This window comes from Centruroides vittatus, unplaced genomic scaffold (assembly GCF_030686945.1).
Source record: "Centruroides vittatus isolate TY-2023 unplaced genomic scaffold, ASM3068694v2 contig_359, whole genome shotgun sequence".
NCBI lineage: Eukaryota > Metazoa > Arthropoda > Arachnida > Scorpiones > Buthidae > Centruroides > Centruroides vittatus.
In genome coordinates, this window is record NW_027122182.1 from 1,073,671 (window position 1) to 1,093,377 (window position 19,707).

A 19,707-nucleotide genomic window follows, 5' to 3' on the forward strand; every position below is an offset into this window, starting at 1 on the left:
GTGAAAGGGTTTCGTCACCCCACGAAGGACACTACGTAACTTATTGCCTGACGTAATAATACTGTAAACTAACAATTGTTATTCGCAGACACGTATCCAACAGAGGAAAACAGTAAAACAACCGTAAAAATTAACACAGAAATGCTTCTATCGAACTCTGACGTGTGAAATCTCTGCAAACGAAGCGCTATCAATTTCATGTTGACGAGTGCTGCGAGATGCTTTTCATTAACAGATATCGAGAGATATGGATGGATAGATTCTCGTCTACGGTTATCTTAAACGAGAACATGAATTGAAGAATTGAAATTGCGGTCACAGCATTGTCATGTAGCTTTTAATGAGTGAAATTTATCAACACTTACAATAACCTATTTCGAAGATGAACTGCGTGTATCCTATTGCTCTTGACGTTTGTTGAACTCTTATCCTATGTTAAATATCGAATTAGAGTTATATAATTGTTAATATATATTGTTTATTGTCAAAATATACAGCGTATAACCTAAGTAGAAGTTGCATAAAAACTTTCAACTTTCGATCATTCCATTTCCTGATAGGAATTTTTTTTTTCAAGAGAATTTTATATTAATTGTTCACTTAATGTTAGTCATTTCCGTTATAAAACAATTCTTTTGCGACATAAAATACTTTCATTACTTAATTTCCTTTAAACGTCGTCCAACAAGGTAAATAATAAACTATAAACAGCTACACTCTATCGAGAAGAATGATTACTGATTATCGTTAATTAAGACTTTTTATTGTTTAAAATTAATGTTTACTAGTTATTTATGTAATTAAATTCGATGAAAACAATTCAAAGAACCTTTAAAATTGCAAATATTAAGTTATAGATAATTACAAGCTCGTAGAAAGTAGGGCCAGCGGGTCTATTCGACTCTTCTTTAGGGCATAGAGAAACTGACAATAAACCGCAAAAAAATGGGCAATTTCCTGTTAATAAGGGCCCAAACCAATGTTTTGTAAGAAAATAATTTCCCAGAAAAAAAATGTCAACAGTGTACAGTACATGGGACCCCCTAATTCAAATTCGCCTGGGCTACACGAAGCCATAACGCGCCACTGAATAAAGCCCAATAACTTAAGAAAAACAACACGAAACCTCAATAAATCACCAAAAAATTATATAAAAATTACTCTTATACACGATAAAAATTTATTTTTAGTTTTATTTTTATATATTATTTGGGGTTTTTAAGTGGGGTGCGCCTCGTGTTTATAACTAGTTAGGTCTATATCTCACCTGTTCAGATCTTGGATCGTTATTATATATAATTAATTATTTTAAAAAAAAGTATTTATAATTATATTATTAATAAATTTAGGCGATAAAAATAAATTCTGTAGCACTATTTTATCGCTTATAATTTAGAATAAATTTAGTATGAACTAGATATTAATAATAGAAGGGAACTATCACGCTGTTTATTTCTCTTGTATTAAAAAAGAGAACGGATGAATGCTTTTATTCTTTAAATATTATAATAAAATAGAATAAAACAAACTATAAAATGGTCCAAAATGCAAATTTATTTTATAAAATTGTATTGATTTACGCCGTGGCTTGTTAAAGGCGAATTTGAATTAGAAGGCCCCACGTCGTGTTGACTTCGGACATTTTTTTTATAAAAGACTGAATAGGGGTGGGGCCCCCAGGCAATTGCTCTTTTTGCCTAAAGGATAACTCGCCGATGGATTTACAAGCGGATTTACTGGATTCTATCGCTCTTTAGCAGTGCCAGATTATCCGCGAGTCACGCGAACACGTCTAGTGGTCACGGGTTTCGACCCTCTGAAGACCTCAAAATTGAAAAATATATATATATATAATAAATAATTCTATAGCTATTAGTTTATGATGTCGTAAAATTTTGTAGAAGGGCCCTCAATCTTTCGTGTTTGGGAGCTCGTTTAAGGCGTTAATAAATTATAGAATAATCTCTTTTAATTGTTCTTTTATGAAGTTTAAACGACTCGTTAAAATTTTACTTTTTAATGTAGTGTTGACGAGTCAAGAGCGAACAACAAGCGAAAATTCCTTAAATATAATGCTGATAATTGGTGGATTTCCTATTTGGATTTGAGCGCCAACAAGACCATTTGGCTAACGATAGAAGATAGTCTAGATTGAAGGGGTGCCAGCAGGACCATTTGATCCTCATAGCAGAAGGGTCCAAATAGGAGTGCCAATAATACCATTTGACTCTTATGGCAGAAGGGTCCAGGTAAAAGTGCCAATACCTAAAGTACTGGCACTCTTACCTGGACCCTCTTACCTAATACCTAAAGTATTGAGAAATGAATTAAACATGTAAATTTTGCTCAAAAGACCTTCATAATTACAAATAAACATATGAAATTTATAAAAAAATTTAATGAGAAATTTATTGTAAAAGCTAATGTCACTTTATGAATGCTTAAGAAGTCATTTTTATTTTATTATGTATTATTATCATTAAATTTCATTTATTTTTGGCTTATATTTTTTTTAATTTATATTTATATTAGGGGTTTATTTGTGTTATAATAACGGGGCTATTTTTTTCCAAAGTCAAACAATGAATAGAAAGTAATAAAAAAAAAAGAAAAATAAAGCTTAAAGGTTGAATGTCAAAAAGTAAATTCAGTTTAATGATGATAATTGTAGGGCATTACAGAGTTAACAGACTTAAATGCTTGCTAATGAAAGAAATTATTAATATTATACAAAAATAATCAATTAGTGAAACAAAAGAAAGCACAATTTGCAAAAAAAAATTAGCAATTTATAGCGGAATAATCCTATTTATAGTATAGATTTGCAGTAGCGGATTACGTTCCTTTGAGGCCCTAGGCGCAATTTAGTCATAAGGCCCTTTATTGTATTGAAAATACAATAAAATCCTTAAACAATAACAAGCTTTTTAAACTGAATTTTAGGCTATGTATTTTTGAGGCCTTCTCGAGACGATGAGGCCCTAGACGCACATAGTAGGCATATTGATTAATCCGCCATTGTATATTCGTACCAGCAGTAGGTTGACGATTGGATTTATATACCAAAATCCATTAAACCTAACGAAACTTTAATTTAGTAGAGAGGGCTCAGGCCCCCTTATCTTTGTAAATAAATGGGTTTTTAAAAAAAATTTTAATATTAATATATCTAACAGTTTATTCTTCATACAGAGCACAGTACATCCACAATGGTACAGGTGTGAATGTAGGTTTGCACGTTCTAATTCGGGCCCCTCTAGTATCGGTTTTAGTTACGCTACTGATTAAATTTAATAGAACAAATCATTCTAATTGTTTAGATAATAAATGAAGGAAATTAACAGAGAAATTGAGACCATTTATAACATGATTGAAAATGGTGGTTAAATGCTTAACATAGGAAGAATATGTGATTTGTTTCACTCACTTTAAAGCTTAATAACTCTTGTGTCTTTTGCCGAAAATTTTTGAAATTTTGAAGAGAGGTTTGTGTATTAGGGGCATTGATACTATTAAATTTTGGTGGTTAAAGGACAACAGGGTGGGAGATAGAGGGGGACCGTGTGTCAGTCGGCGATAAGATGTGTACCAACGGATTTATCACGGGTCCCTCTATTTTATAGGCTCAAAATCAGTAGTGCTATGTTATCCTATGGACAAAAAAGGCAATTTTCCGAGCCCCCAATAACAGGAAGCCCAAACCAATTATTTATAAGCACTGTACATGGACCCTCTAATACAGATTTGTCTGGGCCTCCTTGAAGCTATAACGCGCCACTGGAATTTAGTTTTCTATGTGAAAAACACTACATAAAAGTAATAAGCATCAAAAAGTATGTTTATATGGATATTATTTATGTATTTTTTTATGGCTTTCATAGAAAAGCGAGGCTTTACAGTTGTGACAGGTCATGCTTTATTTGACTTCTCTCAGGCTCTGGATAAATAAAATTCTTAATCCGATTTCTAAAAAAATCGCATATTTGATTAAATTTAAAATTTCAGAAATTCTAAAAACAGAAAAAAATTATTAGACTATAACAATTACAAGCATTGCTTTGGCCGATAATTTCGATGACACGCATGTTAATCGGTATAATTTTTTAATCATTTAATCAAACCTATAATTTTCATCTGAAATACTACAAAATTATAATGACAAATATCACACAAATAAATTTTTAATTTTTTTTTTTCCTGTACTTTTCCCCTTCCTTACAATCAAATTACATGATTCTTGTATTATTCTACCATATTTCTTTGATTCTTCGTGATTAATGATGCAATAAATTCAATTAAAGTTACCTTTTTTATACTCTTTCCGCTCTGTGAGGCGTTTTTAGCAAGCCATTTTGGCTTCTGCCAGGTTCACAATGGGCCTGGCATAAGTCTGATCAATGGACTGACACACGTGGAGTTTTTCGGGTTTTCTTCGTGGGCGATCTGTCCAGAATATTGCGGGCCTAGCCAAAAGAGGCCTGACAAAAAAAACCCTCTTAGTGCCCACGGGGCGGAAAGAGTAAAAAAGGCTCCTTCGTTTATATTTTTCATTACGTGTCAATTTGAAAAACTAATTACAACTGGATCGACATACCGGTAATCTATAGTTAAAATTATCCTATTTAATGAAGTACAAATGGGATTTATTAATTTTATAAGTCATTATTTTCAATTTTGTAACTAAATTTAAAACGTTATGTTCATTAAGTGATATCAAGCAGCGTAAATATAACAATTACAATTAAGAGTCCTACTTTTTACATTGAGGTGCTTTAAATAATACATCTAGATAGGAATGGTTCCTTATTTCCTGTTGTTTAAAAGCTTCTAGATATTTTTATTCTTTTAGGAATATATTATTTGATCAATTAGAATCGATTGAACAAGAAATAATTAGAAACGTCACAAGAAAGCACTCTGCTTAAGCTATAGAAAGTCAATAAAAGTGATTACAACTGTAAAAGTATCAACATTAGTCAATGAAGCGAAGGCCAAGACTGTATAAATTAATCAAAAGTAGTCAAATATTTATCCAATGTAAGCAAAAGATAGTTAATGTTACCTATGGTTCCAAGATGGCGGCTCGTTACTGATTCCAGCAAATAGAAGAAGGGAAACAGTGGGGACGCATGTTCTAACCCAGGGGTCCCAAACTCTATGCCCGCGGGCACCATAGCGCCCGCCGATCGTTTTACGTGTGCTCGCCGCTGTGCGACCACGATAAAAATAAAAATATTTCAGTTTTCAATAAAATGCTATGTAAAAGTTTTTTCGTTTTTAATGATTAACCACTCAAAAGTAGAAATGGCGTCCAACACAGATAAAAGCACAAAGCGAAATGCGACTGATCTCTTTTTTCCCTCGCGCCAAATCTTCACCAACCAAATTTTCCATACCTGAAATGAAATAAACCGGTCCGTTCTGAATATCATAAAATCAAAGTACAGATCAGGACTCAGATGAACCCTTGACGATTGCTTACGAGCAGGAATATCATCATACTCTCCTAATTACGAAACAATGGCCAATAAAATTAAATGTGATTTTTGGCATTGCCTTTCAGATTTATATTTTTTATAAAGAATTTTTATACTTTGTAGATTTTGTATGCATTGTTTAGTAATTACTTGTTTTGTAAAAATTATTGTTAATAGTCTTGTGTATGTTTTATTACATTTTCGGAATTAAATGTTTTCTGTACATTATGTGTATGTATTATTAACTATGTCCAAATATAAATTCACCTTGAAAAAATAAATGGTGCCCGCCGTCCGGCCGGTATTCTAGAATGTGCTCTTAGGTACAGAAAGGTTGGGGACCCCTGTTCTAACCTAACCAAACCTATGTGGCCAGATGGCCGAGCGGTCAAGGAGGCAGCCAACCACTCTGGGGGACCCGGGTTCGAATCCGAACGGGTCGAGAAATCCCCAGGAATTTTTCGGGGGGTGGTCCGTTCGGATATGTCGGGCCCCGTCCCTCACCACCCGGTCGCCCCATTGTGGGCCTGGCCGAACCCATAATGGGCCTACTAAAAGAGGCCCTCTTAGTGCCCACAGGGCGGAAAGAGCTGAAAAAAAACCTAACCTAACTTATTCTAATAAATTACCATAATTATTACCAACAAAATTATTAGAATAGGTTAGGTTAGAACATGCGTCCCCATTGCTTCCTTGCTGGAATCAGACGAGCCGCCATCTTGGAACCATAGGTAACATTCCACATATTTTTTCTTAAACTCTGCGTGTACTAAGAGGGTATTTTTAGCCAGCCCATTACGAGTTTGATCAGATGGTGAGAAAAAATACTCAATATATTTCCACCCCCGAAAATATTCCTGAAGTTTTTGAACCTGGGATTCGATTCCGGGTCTTTCAGAGTGATAAGCTGCCACCGTAACCGCTTGGCCATCCGATAATATTGATACCATCAAGGTTTTTAAATGAGAAAAAATGTTTTATCCTTATTACTAAATACTTAGTAAGAAGTTTAGTTAATAAATAACTTTTATATTTTTATAATATAAAAATCGTCTCATATTAAGAACGTCGTACTGAATTACGTTGGATAATTGCATTTACGCAATTATTTTCATTAATATTAAGATATCTGTCATATCGTTTCTAGGATTCTTTTGTTTAGATAAATAATCTGTTTTTTCTTGCATCGTTTCTTTCAATTCCTGTCATTAGTTGGGGCAGTGAGTTGGAGATAAATAATGAATTTTGAAAAAATATGAGAATATTTTCAGTTTCTTTTTTTACTAGAAAAATATCGAAAAAATAACGCTTAAGATTAATTTTGTATTTGTTTTATTAAACTGCACATTACTGAAAAAATAAAGTAGAACTTTAGCTTTATAATATCAATCTCCTTAGCTAAGTAGCAGTTTTTATTGTTAAATTAAGAAGAAAGTGAGGTAAGTTTAGAATATTTTACTGGTAAAACGATTTTTTTAAACATTTTTTTTAAGTTCTAGCTAGAAGAAAGCTCAATTGTCGAAGAAAAAAAACATCGAAAGGTCAGATGAAAAAATACAAAATGTGATAGTAAAATAGCAAGGTGATTAAAAAAGAATCTGCGGATATTAAAAAAAATCGCATTTGAAATTATAAAAACACTAAAAAAACAAAATCAAAACAACTCAAGCGATTAATTGCTAGAAAGTAATTTTAACATCGGATGATTAAATTTAAAAAAAAAATGCGCAAAATAATCCGAAAACGAATTAAATTATTGTCGTTAAAAATGCGTTATAAAACAAGTATTTTAAATAATAATAATAATATTTCTTGATTTCTTTAAGATTTTGTATAGAATCCTGACTAAACACAACGTCTATTGTTCTGAAAATATCAAGAATCCATTCAATGGTCACCAGGAGGATTTTGTCTCCAGAGGGCACAATTTAGACCAACTGACCATAGCTGATTCACTAAAATCGTGTTCTGTAGATAGGTTTGCTTCTACTTATACTATTTTCACATATTTTCGTGAGAGTGGATAATAAATGTATCAATATATAAAAGAAACATGCGAAAATTCCATATATCGTAATAAATCGTAAAGTATTCCAAATAGTGCAACAGAGCTTTCATCTGATCCGATATATCAATAGTTAGTCTACTTTATTGTAACGATTCTAAAAGCAAATTTATTTTTACAGAATTTAATTCAAGAATTTCAAGGCCTCTTAAAGACGGCACAATACGTTACTGACAAATTATGAGAACCGATAAATTCAATGGATCGGAGTGCCTTCAGAGAAGGCTTTACGTGTCTAACACCTAAATAGGGCCAGTTTCCATTGAAAGCCATCTCGGAAGACACTCCGTGGGCCCTATTTAAGTGAAGGAAACCCGAAAAAATACAAGTGATTAGTTCTTTAGTGATGATCGAACCAGCAAAACTAAAACTCGGAAATTAAATGAAGAAAGAAATGTCGCATCTTTATCAGATATTAAAATAATTTAATCAGAATTCTAAGCGTCGTAAGTACGAATCCATTAATAAAAGTTTACATACAAAATCTATATTTATATAATATGGCGCCCTCTAATGGCTAAAATTTATATTATATTTAAGTAATTCTCAGAATGAATTTTATTACGTAATTTCTGATTAACAATCCTTTTATCGTATTTTAATTATTATTTATGTAACTAGTGATAAAAATCGTAAGAATTCTCACATTTAAAATAAATTCTTGAACATTTTGCAGTAAGATATAAAAACCGATTATAAAAGAATGGCTGTGACCTTAGATACAGCGCTCTTGGCGGCAACGATGAGTACTATCGACCGCCATTTTATTTTAAGTCAAAACATCGAAGTCTATACCACGTGTTGGGCAGGATTGTCACTTTAGAATCTATTTTTCTCATCTAAATCTAGATTACCTAAATATAAAATCTACGGCAAACAAAACAATTAGATAAGTGATATAAATCTAGATTGTTTCATCTTGAAATTATCTATTTTATAATTTTTATTTGATTATATATTATAAAGAAGGTAAGATCAGAGTTTAAAATGGTAAGTTTAGTACTTAATCCTCAATATAACAATGTTTTTATAATCTAAGTACGAGTCAGGTGTTAAAGGGCTTTTCTCTCGGCCATATGATTATTTATAATGTACTCACATCAGTCTGATCCGTATCATACTCAGTATGTTGTCAATTTTTTTCGGACAGTGTTCTTTTTTCTTTTTGCAGAATATTAGTGTTCTTGTGTTTTTATTACAGTTATAGTTTGTTTGTGAAAATTTTTATTTCAACTTGTGAAAATATTTACAATAAGAAACTTACATTTTGACCTTTGTCATGTTATGAACCACATTGTTGAAGTCAAAATCCTTCTAAGAGGTAATAAGGAGCTAATAATTGTGGGAAATAGAAGAAGTGTTGCATTTACCCATCAAAAATGGACAAAGAAAACAAACAAACAAGTCAAAGAGACTGATATGTAGAAGCTGCACCATTGTGACGTGTACTATTTGAATCACTCTGGATGACAAAAGAATATTAACTTGAACTAACCTTTTGTTCGTTATGTTGTAGACAATAACCTTAATAAAACGCCGAAGCAGTGAGCCTGAAGATTATAATAGTTAAAAATATAAAAAGTTTTTAAAACAAATATCGTAACAGATGGCACCACCAATGTTGCCGGGAAACATAAGCAACTCGTTGCTAGATTTTTATACATGAAATACAGCTAAAGGTAAAAAAGGGCTTTGTTTTGGGGAACAGATTAATCCATTTTATATTGTTTCTTACGGGAAAATTTGTTTTGGTGTTAGAACAAATCGGTTTTCGAACGACTTTTAGTAACGAATTATATTCGAAAACAGAGATTTAATTGTGCCGTAAAAGTGAGAGACAAGGGACTCGTGTTAAACAAAGGTTATTGGGATTACAAGTTCGTAACACGTGCTGATTATTTATGATAAAGCAGTTATGCATCAATCAGACAAAAGTCAAAGTACTTTAACCTACTGTTTCCATGGTAATAATAGTGTAAATCGTACACTTTGACAACCTGTAACAAAGCCGAGAATTGTTCCTCGTTTTCAAAGCCAAGTCTTGATTAGCATAGGACGAATTTGCATAGGACAATGGACAAATATCGTTCATTAGTTTCTCTTATATTTGCAGAATAGTCTAAAAATCATTAATTCTCTGTTGTTTGTTGATAACGGAATTTGGAGCCCCTTGGGAATTAGGAAAAGCGCAACACATGAAAAGAGGAGCACCCCTGTGTACGAGCACACTAACATATTTCATTTTCAGCCAATCTCGTCTAAGCCCATTTTCCTTAAGAAAGAGCGTGGTCCTTTAGTCATATTCTTTGAAATTATAAATAAAATAATTCCACATATTAATTCAAACTTTTTATTGTTAAGAAAATTTCAAAAATATGTATTAATATTGAAACAATTAAATATCCAGACGATTTGTAAGAGATAATAATATAAATTTGAAAAGTGTAATAACCATAAGTATGGCATTGCTGAACGTTCGAGTACCCGAACACTTAGAATAATCTACATCATTGCAGCTATCTATTCTATCACGAGCAACAACTCCCAGTAATAAATCCACTATTAAAGAGTCATTGCGATGACATTGTTTCCTCACCACTTCTCGAATGCATTCTCTGTATCTCAGAGCTGAACTATAAAAAATAGAAAAAGTATTAATAAATATTTCAACTAAATAAATTATATTTAAATATAAAATAGACATATTTAGAAATAACTCTTGGAATTTTTTGGCCTCAATATGTTGAACCCTATCCCTCATCACCGGCTGCCTAGGGACTGGCCGAACCCATGATGGGCATGCTAAAAGGAAAATTTTTATGGCATCCTGTAATTTCTATATTTTAAACCTGTACGTTCTATATTTCTGTGCGCATTATCCCGTATTTTTCAAAACATGCGCAGGTAGAACTGCACATATTTAAAAATTGTCGTAAACGCATTCTTTTATCGTATCCTTCCGCCATTTAATTTTAAAATTTTAAGCTGCCGAATTAAGTTTCCAGCAATTTTTAAAAATTACGTCACCAAAATATTCTTCAATTGGTGTGGTATAAACACGGAATGTATTGTGTACAAGTATAATGAAACGAAGTAAAAATATATTCTAAAATTTCTAGACTGGAAGTAACATCACGTTTCTTTTCTGGTTTCTGTCTCTGGGTTATTTTTTGGTAATGTGAAAACCAAGTTAAGCCTATATTGTCTTCTTTCTCAGAAATGTTTGCATGGAAATAGACTTTTTAATAAAAAAATAAATGGTCTAGTGAAATAAATAAAAAAACCACCGTACCGGAAGTTTTTAACTCTTTTCGGCCTATGGACAATAATAAGGCGTTCTATCGTATCTAAAGTACGTGATGGCCAACTAGTAGCCGAGTAGACAAAAATCACTGAAAACTTATAATCATGAGTTCACAACTCTTCAACGGGCTGGCCACATGGAGTTTTCTGGGTATTCTTCACGTGTCTAGACTCTAAATACGAGCAATTGTCCAAAGGAATCCTACCGGGAACCTCTGTCTTGGCAAAACGCCCAAAATGTCATGTTGTTTCCTCTCCTATCATGCTCTACATGAATTTGATCAAATCCATAATAAAAGCGGTGGGGTGTTTTTTCATTTTGACTCTTTCCGATTTATTGAACTAAAAGGGCTTTTTTTATATTCATCATAGATTCGTCCATGCCTATAACAGAACAGCCGCGTGATGAAGAATGAGTCCTACCATTTTCAGGATAGATCTCTGAGAAAAATTCCTAGAAACTGTTTCTTGGATTTGATAGAGACTGACTGACCAAAAGAGCACTAGACGTCTTAGGCATCATTCAGATTACGCTGACGTTTTGTGTTAACATGGATTATTGTGTTTTATGAGATTATGACGTGTTAAAGAAAAAATCAACTCGTGGAGCTCTATCAGAGCGTTCACAATATGCTGATATGTTCTCTGCATCGCTTTTGTTTTTCTTCGGCGAGAAATTAAAGGATTAGGTGATGAAATCCACCTAATCCGGGCTTCATCCCTCACCACTGGACTGTATAATTGTGGGCTTGGCAAAATCTATTATTGGAATCTTGTTGGAATCTGATAACAATTACACTTAAGCATCAAAACAATGCGAGCAGTGTTTTCAAATCTGATGTGTCGTGATCTGATACGATCACATGTGCACGTGTTAACACAAACATTAGTCGTATCGGCAGTGGTCGATGACATAGTGAAGACAAGCACTTCGGCCATTTTGTGCCATACGGCGCTGATAACCCATTTTCGCAAGATTTTAATTATTTCTTAACACAGAAAGCCGTGAATATATCATCATCAGATTGACCAAAGAGCCTGCGTACACAAATCGGAAATTCATAACAGAGTGCGCGCTGGTACAAAATATACAGCAATCTTTGCACATTTAGATTGCACATAACTTATTGATTTTGCAAAAATACCAAAACCTCTGTCACCACTTTGATCTCGTAAATGCCAGATTAACGAACTTCTATGGTATCTATAAACAAGGATCTTCCGGATTGATAGAAGCATTATGAATTTTTTAAGTCAATTTTTTTTTTATGGTGTAGTATATGAAATTACGATTTTCTAATAGTTTATATACAACTTTTCCATATCCTTTTCCAACTCTTGTGAATATATTTTTGAACAGTTATAAATTATAAAATCTAGTTTTAAAAAACCTTAAAATTACCAGCATGATATAGAATGTCTGTCTCGAGCCCTTGTTAGCTTCTCAGCTGCTTTTGCATCTTCCTTCTGTCTCTTTCCACATTCTTCATAATTCTGTCTAGCCAAGTTTTCGCAAGTAGAATCTAAACAGAAATTCAGAAAATGCATAAAATATTCGTATTTTTTTAAAATAAATACAATAATTGTGCAATGCCATACCATAATGTGGATAAAGTCGGGTCGTATCATCAAGAATTTGATAATTGACAGAATACGAGCAAGACAAAGCTCTTCCATTAGCTTTGCTTATTAAATAGAATGCGAACAACAAGTCTTCATCCTTACTACAAGAGCTTTTTATGTATCGTTCGACACACTCGTAAAATTGTTTATATTTTCTGCAATATCAATCACACATTTAGTAGATTATATATATAAAATTATTATGTAATAAGTTATATGAAGTACTGGCATTCTGGTTCTCTAGTAGATCCTCCATCACCTAAATATCTGTCGCAATCTCTAATTTCATTACTGGTGTAGCATTTCCCTCTTTGTATATCTAGAAATGTTTGAATTATAAAATGGCATTGTTAGATTCATAATTAAAATGTAAACTATTACCTCCTTCTACGTCACATTTAGGTTCAATAGATTCTTTAGCTCTTGTCAATAAATCTATATTTTTTACATTTTCGGTTATACAGTGATAGTTATGCCAGAAATAGCAGTTGAATTGATTCAAGTAGTTCCTGTTTGAAATCATTTATGAGTATTCACATATTGAAATTAATTTTCAAGCATTTCAAAGATTGTACGAACCTGCATAAAGCTTCTACATTTTGAAAAGCATTGTCGTAATATTCAATAACATTAAGAAAATCCTCTCGACATTGAAAAAGTCTGTTAGGGTCACACGTTTTGTTCCTGCAGCAAATAACTTCGGTAAAAGTATCTGTAAATAACATTTAATATCGCAAAATATTTAAAATTTACTTTATAAACTACTAGGTCTAAACGGTACTGTATTATCATAAACTCACCGACATACCCTGAGTTTCGTTTGATGAGATCCCGTTTACGTAGTACATACCTAAATAAATATATATGTAAGTTGAGTATTACTATAATTTACTGAATATTATATTTAGTATAGATTATATTTAGTACGTTCAAAAAAGTTCGCAAAAAAAATTTTGGTTAATGTTACCTATGGTTCCAAATTGGCGGCTCGTCTCTGATTCCAGCAAATAGAAGAAAGGAAACAGTGGGGACGCACGTTCTAACCTAACCTATTCTAATAAATTACCATAATTATTACCAACAAAATTATTAGAATAGGTTAGGTTAGGTTAGAAGAAAGGAAACAGTGGGGACGCACGTTTTATTTGCTGGAATCAGAGACGAGCCACCATTTTGGAACCATAGGTAACATTAACCAAGATTTTTTATCGACTTTTTACTGACTATACATTATCCTCAAAGTATTCAACTTTTAAAGCAAACAGTATACTTTATGCAGCGGTCGTAGATTTTTGAAAACGTCCTGAAATCCCTCATTCGCGATCCTCTGAAGTGCACTTTTTGCAGCAACAATCACCTCATCTGTGATGAATTTTCGGCCTTTCGTGTGTATTTTCATCAGGAGAAAGAGGTGGACTCTGTAAGCTGCAGGGTAACATTTCCAGGTTTTGTTCAGATCGCCTCTTCAAAAGAACATAAAAGTTGATGCTTGTTCTTTGTTCCATATTGAACATTTTCGCGTACTCCAAAACCTCTCTTTCACTATATTATGTAAGGCATGTGTAGACACGTCGCGAACTGATTGTGACTTAACCGACTCAGAACATAGTTGCCAAGTATTTTTAAAAAATCCGAGTCATTCTCACTCCACCTACAAACATTACAGACATTTTCCGCAAACATTTTTGAACGTGCCACGTATTAGTTTATATTATATTTGTTTTTCCAACCGTAATTAATACTTTAAATTCGAAACCATAAAATCTCTGGTGATTTTTTAAAATGCAGTATAAATTTAATATTTAAAATAACATGTATATAATTTTTTGCTATTAGGTTACGTTCAAGATCCATGAACGATTTTTTTACGAAACAAAATATAATTAAATCATTTTAAAATACAGAAAAAAAAATTTATAATAAAAATCTAATGTAAATAGTTAAAGATAAAGCAAAAACGTCATCTTGATGTGGGAAAAATGAATTTTCTGTCAGTTTTGTCTTACACCTGTAAAATTAGAAATAACTAACATATTTTAAAATACAATTCAAGTAATATTTGATTACACAAAGAAGAATGGGACTATACACGGGTGTTATACTCGCAGCACAAAAGACGTCCATCATAATCGAGCTTGTGTTACTCTAGTTGATTCAGCATCCAAATCAACTACTTTCCGTAATTATTTCAGTGGAAAGGCGTGGGCATTTGATGAACCTTGTAGAAATTTAGTTTTTCGTGTTATTTCTTTCTTAATCGTTTCTTTAGAATTTCGTGAATCGTAATGCATGGAAGTGATGACCTGTCTTCTCGTTGCTATACTGTGAGACATTAATAGATGAAGCCCTGTACATTTCTAACAACATTGCCATATTTGCGATCTATACCAGAATTCCATTAACCAAAGCAGCCAGAATCCGTAAGTTGTGAATGGCATCATAAAAATAGATGCCTTTCTAAGAGGATTTTTGAAAGATATCTAACAACAGTTGCTAGATATGTTTCTTCGAATACAAAACAAAAAAATGCTTCACTAAATTCTACTATTAAGTAAAGAATTGCCACAGCATCAGTATTCGTCATTGGCTACGAATTCCCGCTCTAAGTATTGTACCGGTTACATAGATTGAGTTGCATCAAGGAACTTGGTCTAACAATACTGCCAATACACCAATTATACGGCAATGAGTGTTTAAATATATGCTGTACTGTACCTGGACAACAAAGATATTCCAGTTTTATATATATCCCGTATAGGCTAATAATTACCTGTTACAAGCAGAGAGACAAAAAAAGAAGCGGACATGGCGTCGTTTAATAATTTTTCATTCGAACCTAAACAGATGAATTTTAGGTACTGGAGTTTTTCTTACTTACATACCCAATATAAGTACTTTATTACACGCATGCTCAGTGTCAAGGCCCGAGCAAAGTATGACGATTTCGTGCGTCGGAGTCATAGAAGTTGTATTATGTTTATCAAAAAACTCTATAGAAACGGGTTGAAGTCAAATGATCTTATGGAAACGGAATTGTTTTTTTATATCGCTATAAACAAATATTAAATTTTTGTGGATATTTGATACAGTTATAAGAATTCGCTTTAAATTGTTTAATTCTACGAATTTCTATTGTGTTTGTTTGTTTTTGAAAAGTCAATAAACCTTATTTGTTTTCTCATTTTGGTGGGCTGAAATTTGAAAATATTGTTGACCTATAAATTCCCACTGTGGTGTCTGTCCGCCTTTCCTTAATCTCGAGAATAGAGTTAGATAGATGAAATCCGAGTCAAGATATGGAAACGTTAGGGGCAGGAAGCCCCGATTGACTACATAAGAACTTCCGATGCAAATCGGAAGTCATGTTATTTCAATTCAAAACTTTTCCCCTGAAAGGTGACTGGCACGATTCTACTGGCGCCATCTGTTGCGATATTTTATTTTAAAATTTTTTTTATACTTTTCATTATTATAAAGTGGCAATTCTTTATTAAGTCCGAACCTACTCGAGATACATGGCTCAACTATTTATCTCCTCAACCCTTCGACCTTTAACCACCAAAATTTAGTAGCATCAATCCACTTAATACACAAATCTCACTGCAAAATTTCAGAAAATTTCGACAAAAGGTACAGGAGTTAAGCTTCAAACAGGTGAATAAAATCGTGCCCTCCACAACACACTAACATTCACACATGCAAAAACATTTGGAAATTTTTTCAGTATTTTTCAACGTTTTAAGGTGCCCTGAGTTCAAAACTGCAAAAATCTTAGGTGGGTCATTTTTTGATCGATCGCCATACTTTCCCTCTGTTATAGTACAGTCGGGAAAGTAAACAAAGCAAATCATTTCTATAAAAAAATAATTAATGTTGAGAATGTCAAAACTTTTATATGAACGATCCATTCTTTGATAGCAAGCTACGAAATTGTTCCAAGATTTTTTATATTATTTAATGAAGGATGCAACTTGTCTTAATTGCATTGACACTTGAATAAATTAGCCCCGGTATATCATATAGAAAAATCAAATTTTGCTTTCTTACGTTAAATACAGCTTTATGGCGGCACGTTTATTATTTTAAAAAATTATTGTTCAAGTTATTTACAAATCCATATCTTCACCTATAATTTCAAATTATTATGTTATTACATTTTTCCAAAAACCAAATATACTTTTCTATTTTATAAATGATATTAGTAATTAGGTTTTTTTTAATTTTATAAGATTTTTCTTGACAGAACCGTAAAAAAAACTACGAAACTACTTGAAAACTTCAAAACTATCTAGTAACCAAATAGATAAAAGAACTTCTTTCCGCCGCAAAGCGAGTTGAGCGCCAGCTATCAACTACTTCATACATTAACTCTACTTTAGAACATCTCAGTATATCCATGGATTCTGTCAATATAGAATTTCGGCATCCATTTCATTTGGCTACAAGCAGGAGAACTCTTCGTTTTCTGTCAAAAAATGCCCTCTCTTGAAACCAGAAAAAATCGGGTGTCAGACATCCGATTTTTTTTAAAGCGCTTAGATTGCTCTTTGGCGATCTTGATAATACGTATATTACACGGGCCTGTATGATTGTATTTTATTCGATTTAGTATTTGCATAAACGTCATAAATTCTTATCAGAAGAAATTATTTTATTGGAACAAATACAACGATTATTTGTCGCGGTAAAACTTTAAAAATAGAATCTTTCATTAATACTTCTAAACAATAGATATGTGATAATGGAAAAAATTCTGAAAGATTAGCGATCTCATTGTATAAATAACAATATGATGTCTATGACATCTCGATTTTTTCTCGATCCACGAGAGGGCGTTCTCAAAAAACAGAAAAAAGTTCGTCTGCCTGTGTCCGAATGAGATGGACACCAAACATTCGTATTAAAAATATTTATTATTGTTAAAAGTACATTTCCGCATTAGTATTTTCCGTCATAAAGTGCATCGTTATTTCCTTATGAACACTCATAACGTCATGAGTGAAGTCTTACGTTATAAAATAAAGTTGTAACATTAACCAATCGGAACAATCGTTTTCCATAACGGAACCAATAAGATGTAGCGAAACGTTGACGTCACTTTATCAAATATGGCGACTAAGAACAAGGGCGTTTGGACTTATAACGCTGAAAAAACACGAATTGTTTAATAATGAACGTTCATTTTGTATTTTTTCAAGAAAGTAGGGTAAGACAATTTGGTTAAATTTACCTATAATGCCAAAATGGCGGCGCTTCCGGTCCCATTTTCAACGCGATTTGAGACTGCCGTAGTAACCAATAAAGCAAACGCTGGGGACGCACGTTCTAATCTAACCTATTCTAATTATCATAATTATTACATTATTGATCATCATTTTCTTTTTTCCGACGTTTCTTCCCTACCGAACTAGTACATGTTGACGATCTTTTCTTCCTATTATTAATCGCTTTCTCTGTTTTGTTGGCCTTTCCCACTTTTTTGGTTAATGTTGCCTACGGTGCGAAAATGGAGGCTCGTCTCTGATTCCAGCAAACAGAAGAAAGGAAACAGTGGGGGTTCACGTTCTAACCTAACCTATTCTAATAATTTGGTTGGTAATAATTATGGTAATTTATTAGAATAGGTTAGGTTAGGTTAGAACGTGCGTCCCCACTGTTTCCTTTCTTCTGTTTTGCTGGAATCAGAGACGAGCCACCATTTTGGCACCATAGGTAACATTAACTCCTTTTTTTCTTTCTTCTTAATATTAGAAACAGGAGCAGCAGGCACATTGTCAGGTTCTTTCCATTTCGGTGTCCTTCCAGAACCTGAATATATCATACTTAAATGCTTCACGAAAATTTGAACATAAATTGCACACATCCTCGATATGTTGTAGTCCTAATATTACAACAAATTTAAAAGCATTATCAATCCTTGGATCCAAAACTATTTCCGAATATTCCGATTCCAGTAATTGGTAAAATTTACGGGTAGTACAGTACATCCGGACCAAAAACTCGTCGGAATTAATGTCTACATAACTCATTATTAGCTTATTACTATTAACCAAACACTAAAATTAACAACGAATGTATTGTTTAACAAAAAATTAGAAATAAATTTCACTTAAATTACTTGGTTGTTTGATAATTGAAGAGAACACTTCCATAAATGTTACATCATTTCCACGACAACACTTCACTAAAGACGTCATACTTACTAATTTGCATATTTACACACGAACACATTCTACGGCCAGATTGATTAATTTACATAATTAAACACACGTCATTAGACATCTCCCTCTATTAACGTCGTCACTAAATGCCCTGATTCGAGATTACCGGAAGCGCCGCCATTTTGGCACCATAGGTAAATATAACCGACAATTTTCTTCGGGGAAATAATTTTGGGGAAATGTTTTTATAAAACTCATCACTACTCTCAAAATTAACATTTTTGCCATTTTATAATAGTTAAAAATATAAAACGTTTTTTAAACAAAATATGATAACAGATGGCGCCACCAAAATTTCACATGTCGGGAAAGTTGAGTAACTGGTTTACAGTATTTCATTTATTGACTGCTTCCGCTCTATGGTCACTAATACAGGATTTTGGAACGAATCTCCAGGATACAATCCTTGGTTCACCAAAGCAATAGATTTATACCTTAACCGGCCGGGTCATTCAGTAAATTTATACCAATGGATCGATTAACTATTGTATAAGTTTCCTCTATAAATATAATCGTTTTGCCATTTTAAGTTCAGCAGGGTCACAATGGGGACAATTGGATATTCGGGATGGATTTCCCATGAAAAATTCGATTCTGTGTTCTCCACAGCGATAGATCTTTAACATCCTCACTCATCTGGCCATCTTACGCAGGGTGTCTTTAAGTACAGTACATATTAATACATAGCAGATAGCTGTAGAGTTAAGGCAATATGTACGCAACATTTCAATGAAATTACTCGAAAATACTAATGCACGGATACATAATAAAAACTTAAAATAATGTTTATCCCAAAGGTTTATTGTATACGACTTACCTAGAATGTGTTTTTATAAAGTATGCGGTATAACAACTCAACTATGCGACATTCTCTCAGATCCGGCAAACTGTAAAGGCGATCGAAAAACCTAGTTAACAGATTGAAAGTAATAAATCGTAGGCATTTTTAGATGAAAAATTAAGCTGACATTTTAAAAAAGTTAGTCAAGTCTAAAACAAAACTGTTAGAGGGATGCGA

General features: G+C 32.9%; 1 protein-coding gene across 1 annotated transcript; it reads right to left on the reverse strand.

Annotated features, from left to right (window-relative positions):
- Positions 1-9,886: 9,886 nt before the first annotated feature.
- LOC136974979 (uncharacterized) lies at positions 9,887-15,426 on the reverse strand. The gene is made up of 8 exons (XM_067269975.1): positions 15,239-15,426; positions 13,277-13,318; positions 13,048-13,180; positions 12,850-12,977; positions 12,694-12,787; positions 12,445-12,623; positions 12,248-12,368; positions 9,887-10,175 (listed from the first exon to the last, which is right to left on the reverse strand). The coding sequence occupies exons 1-8, from the start codon at positions 15,273-15,275 to the stop codon at positions 9,938-9,940; spliced, it is 972 nt and encodes a 323-aa protein (XP_067126076.1). The 5' UTR covers positions 15,276-15,426; the 3' UTR covers positions 9,887-9,937.
- Between the last annotated feature and the right edge of the window lie 4,281 nt (positions 15,427-19,707).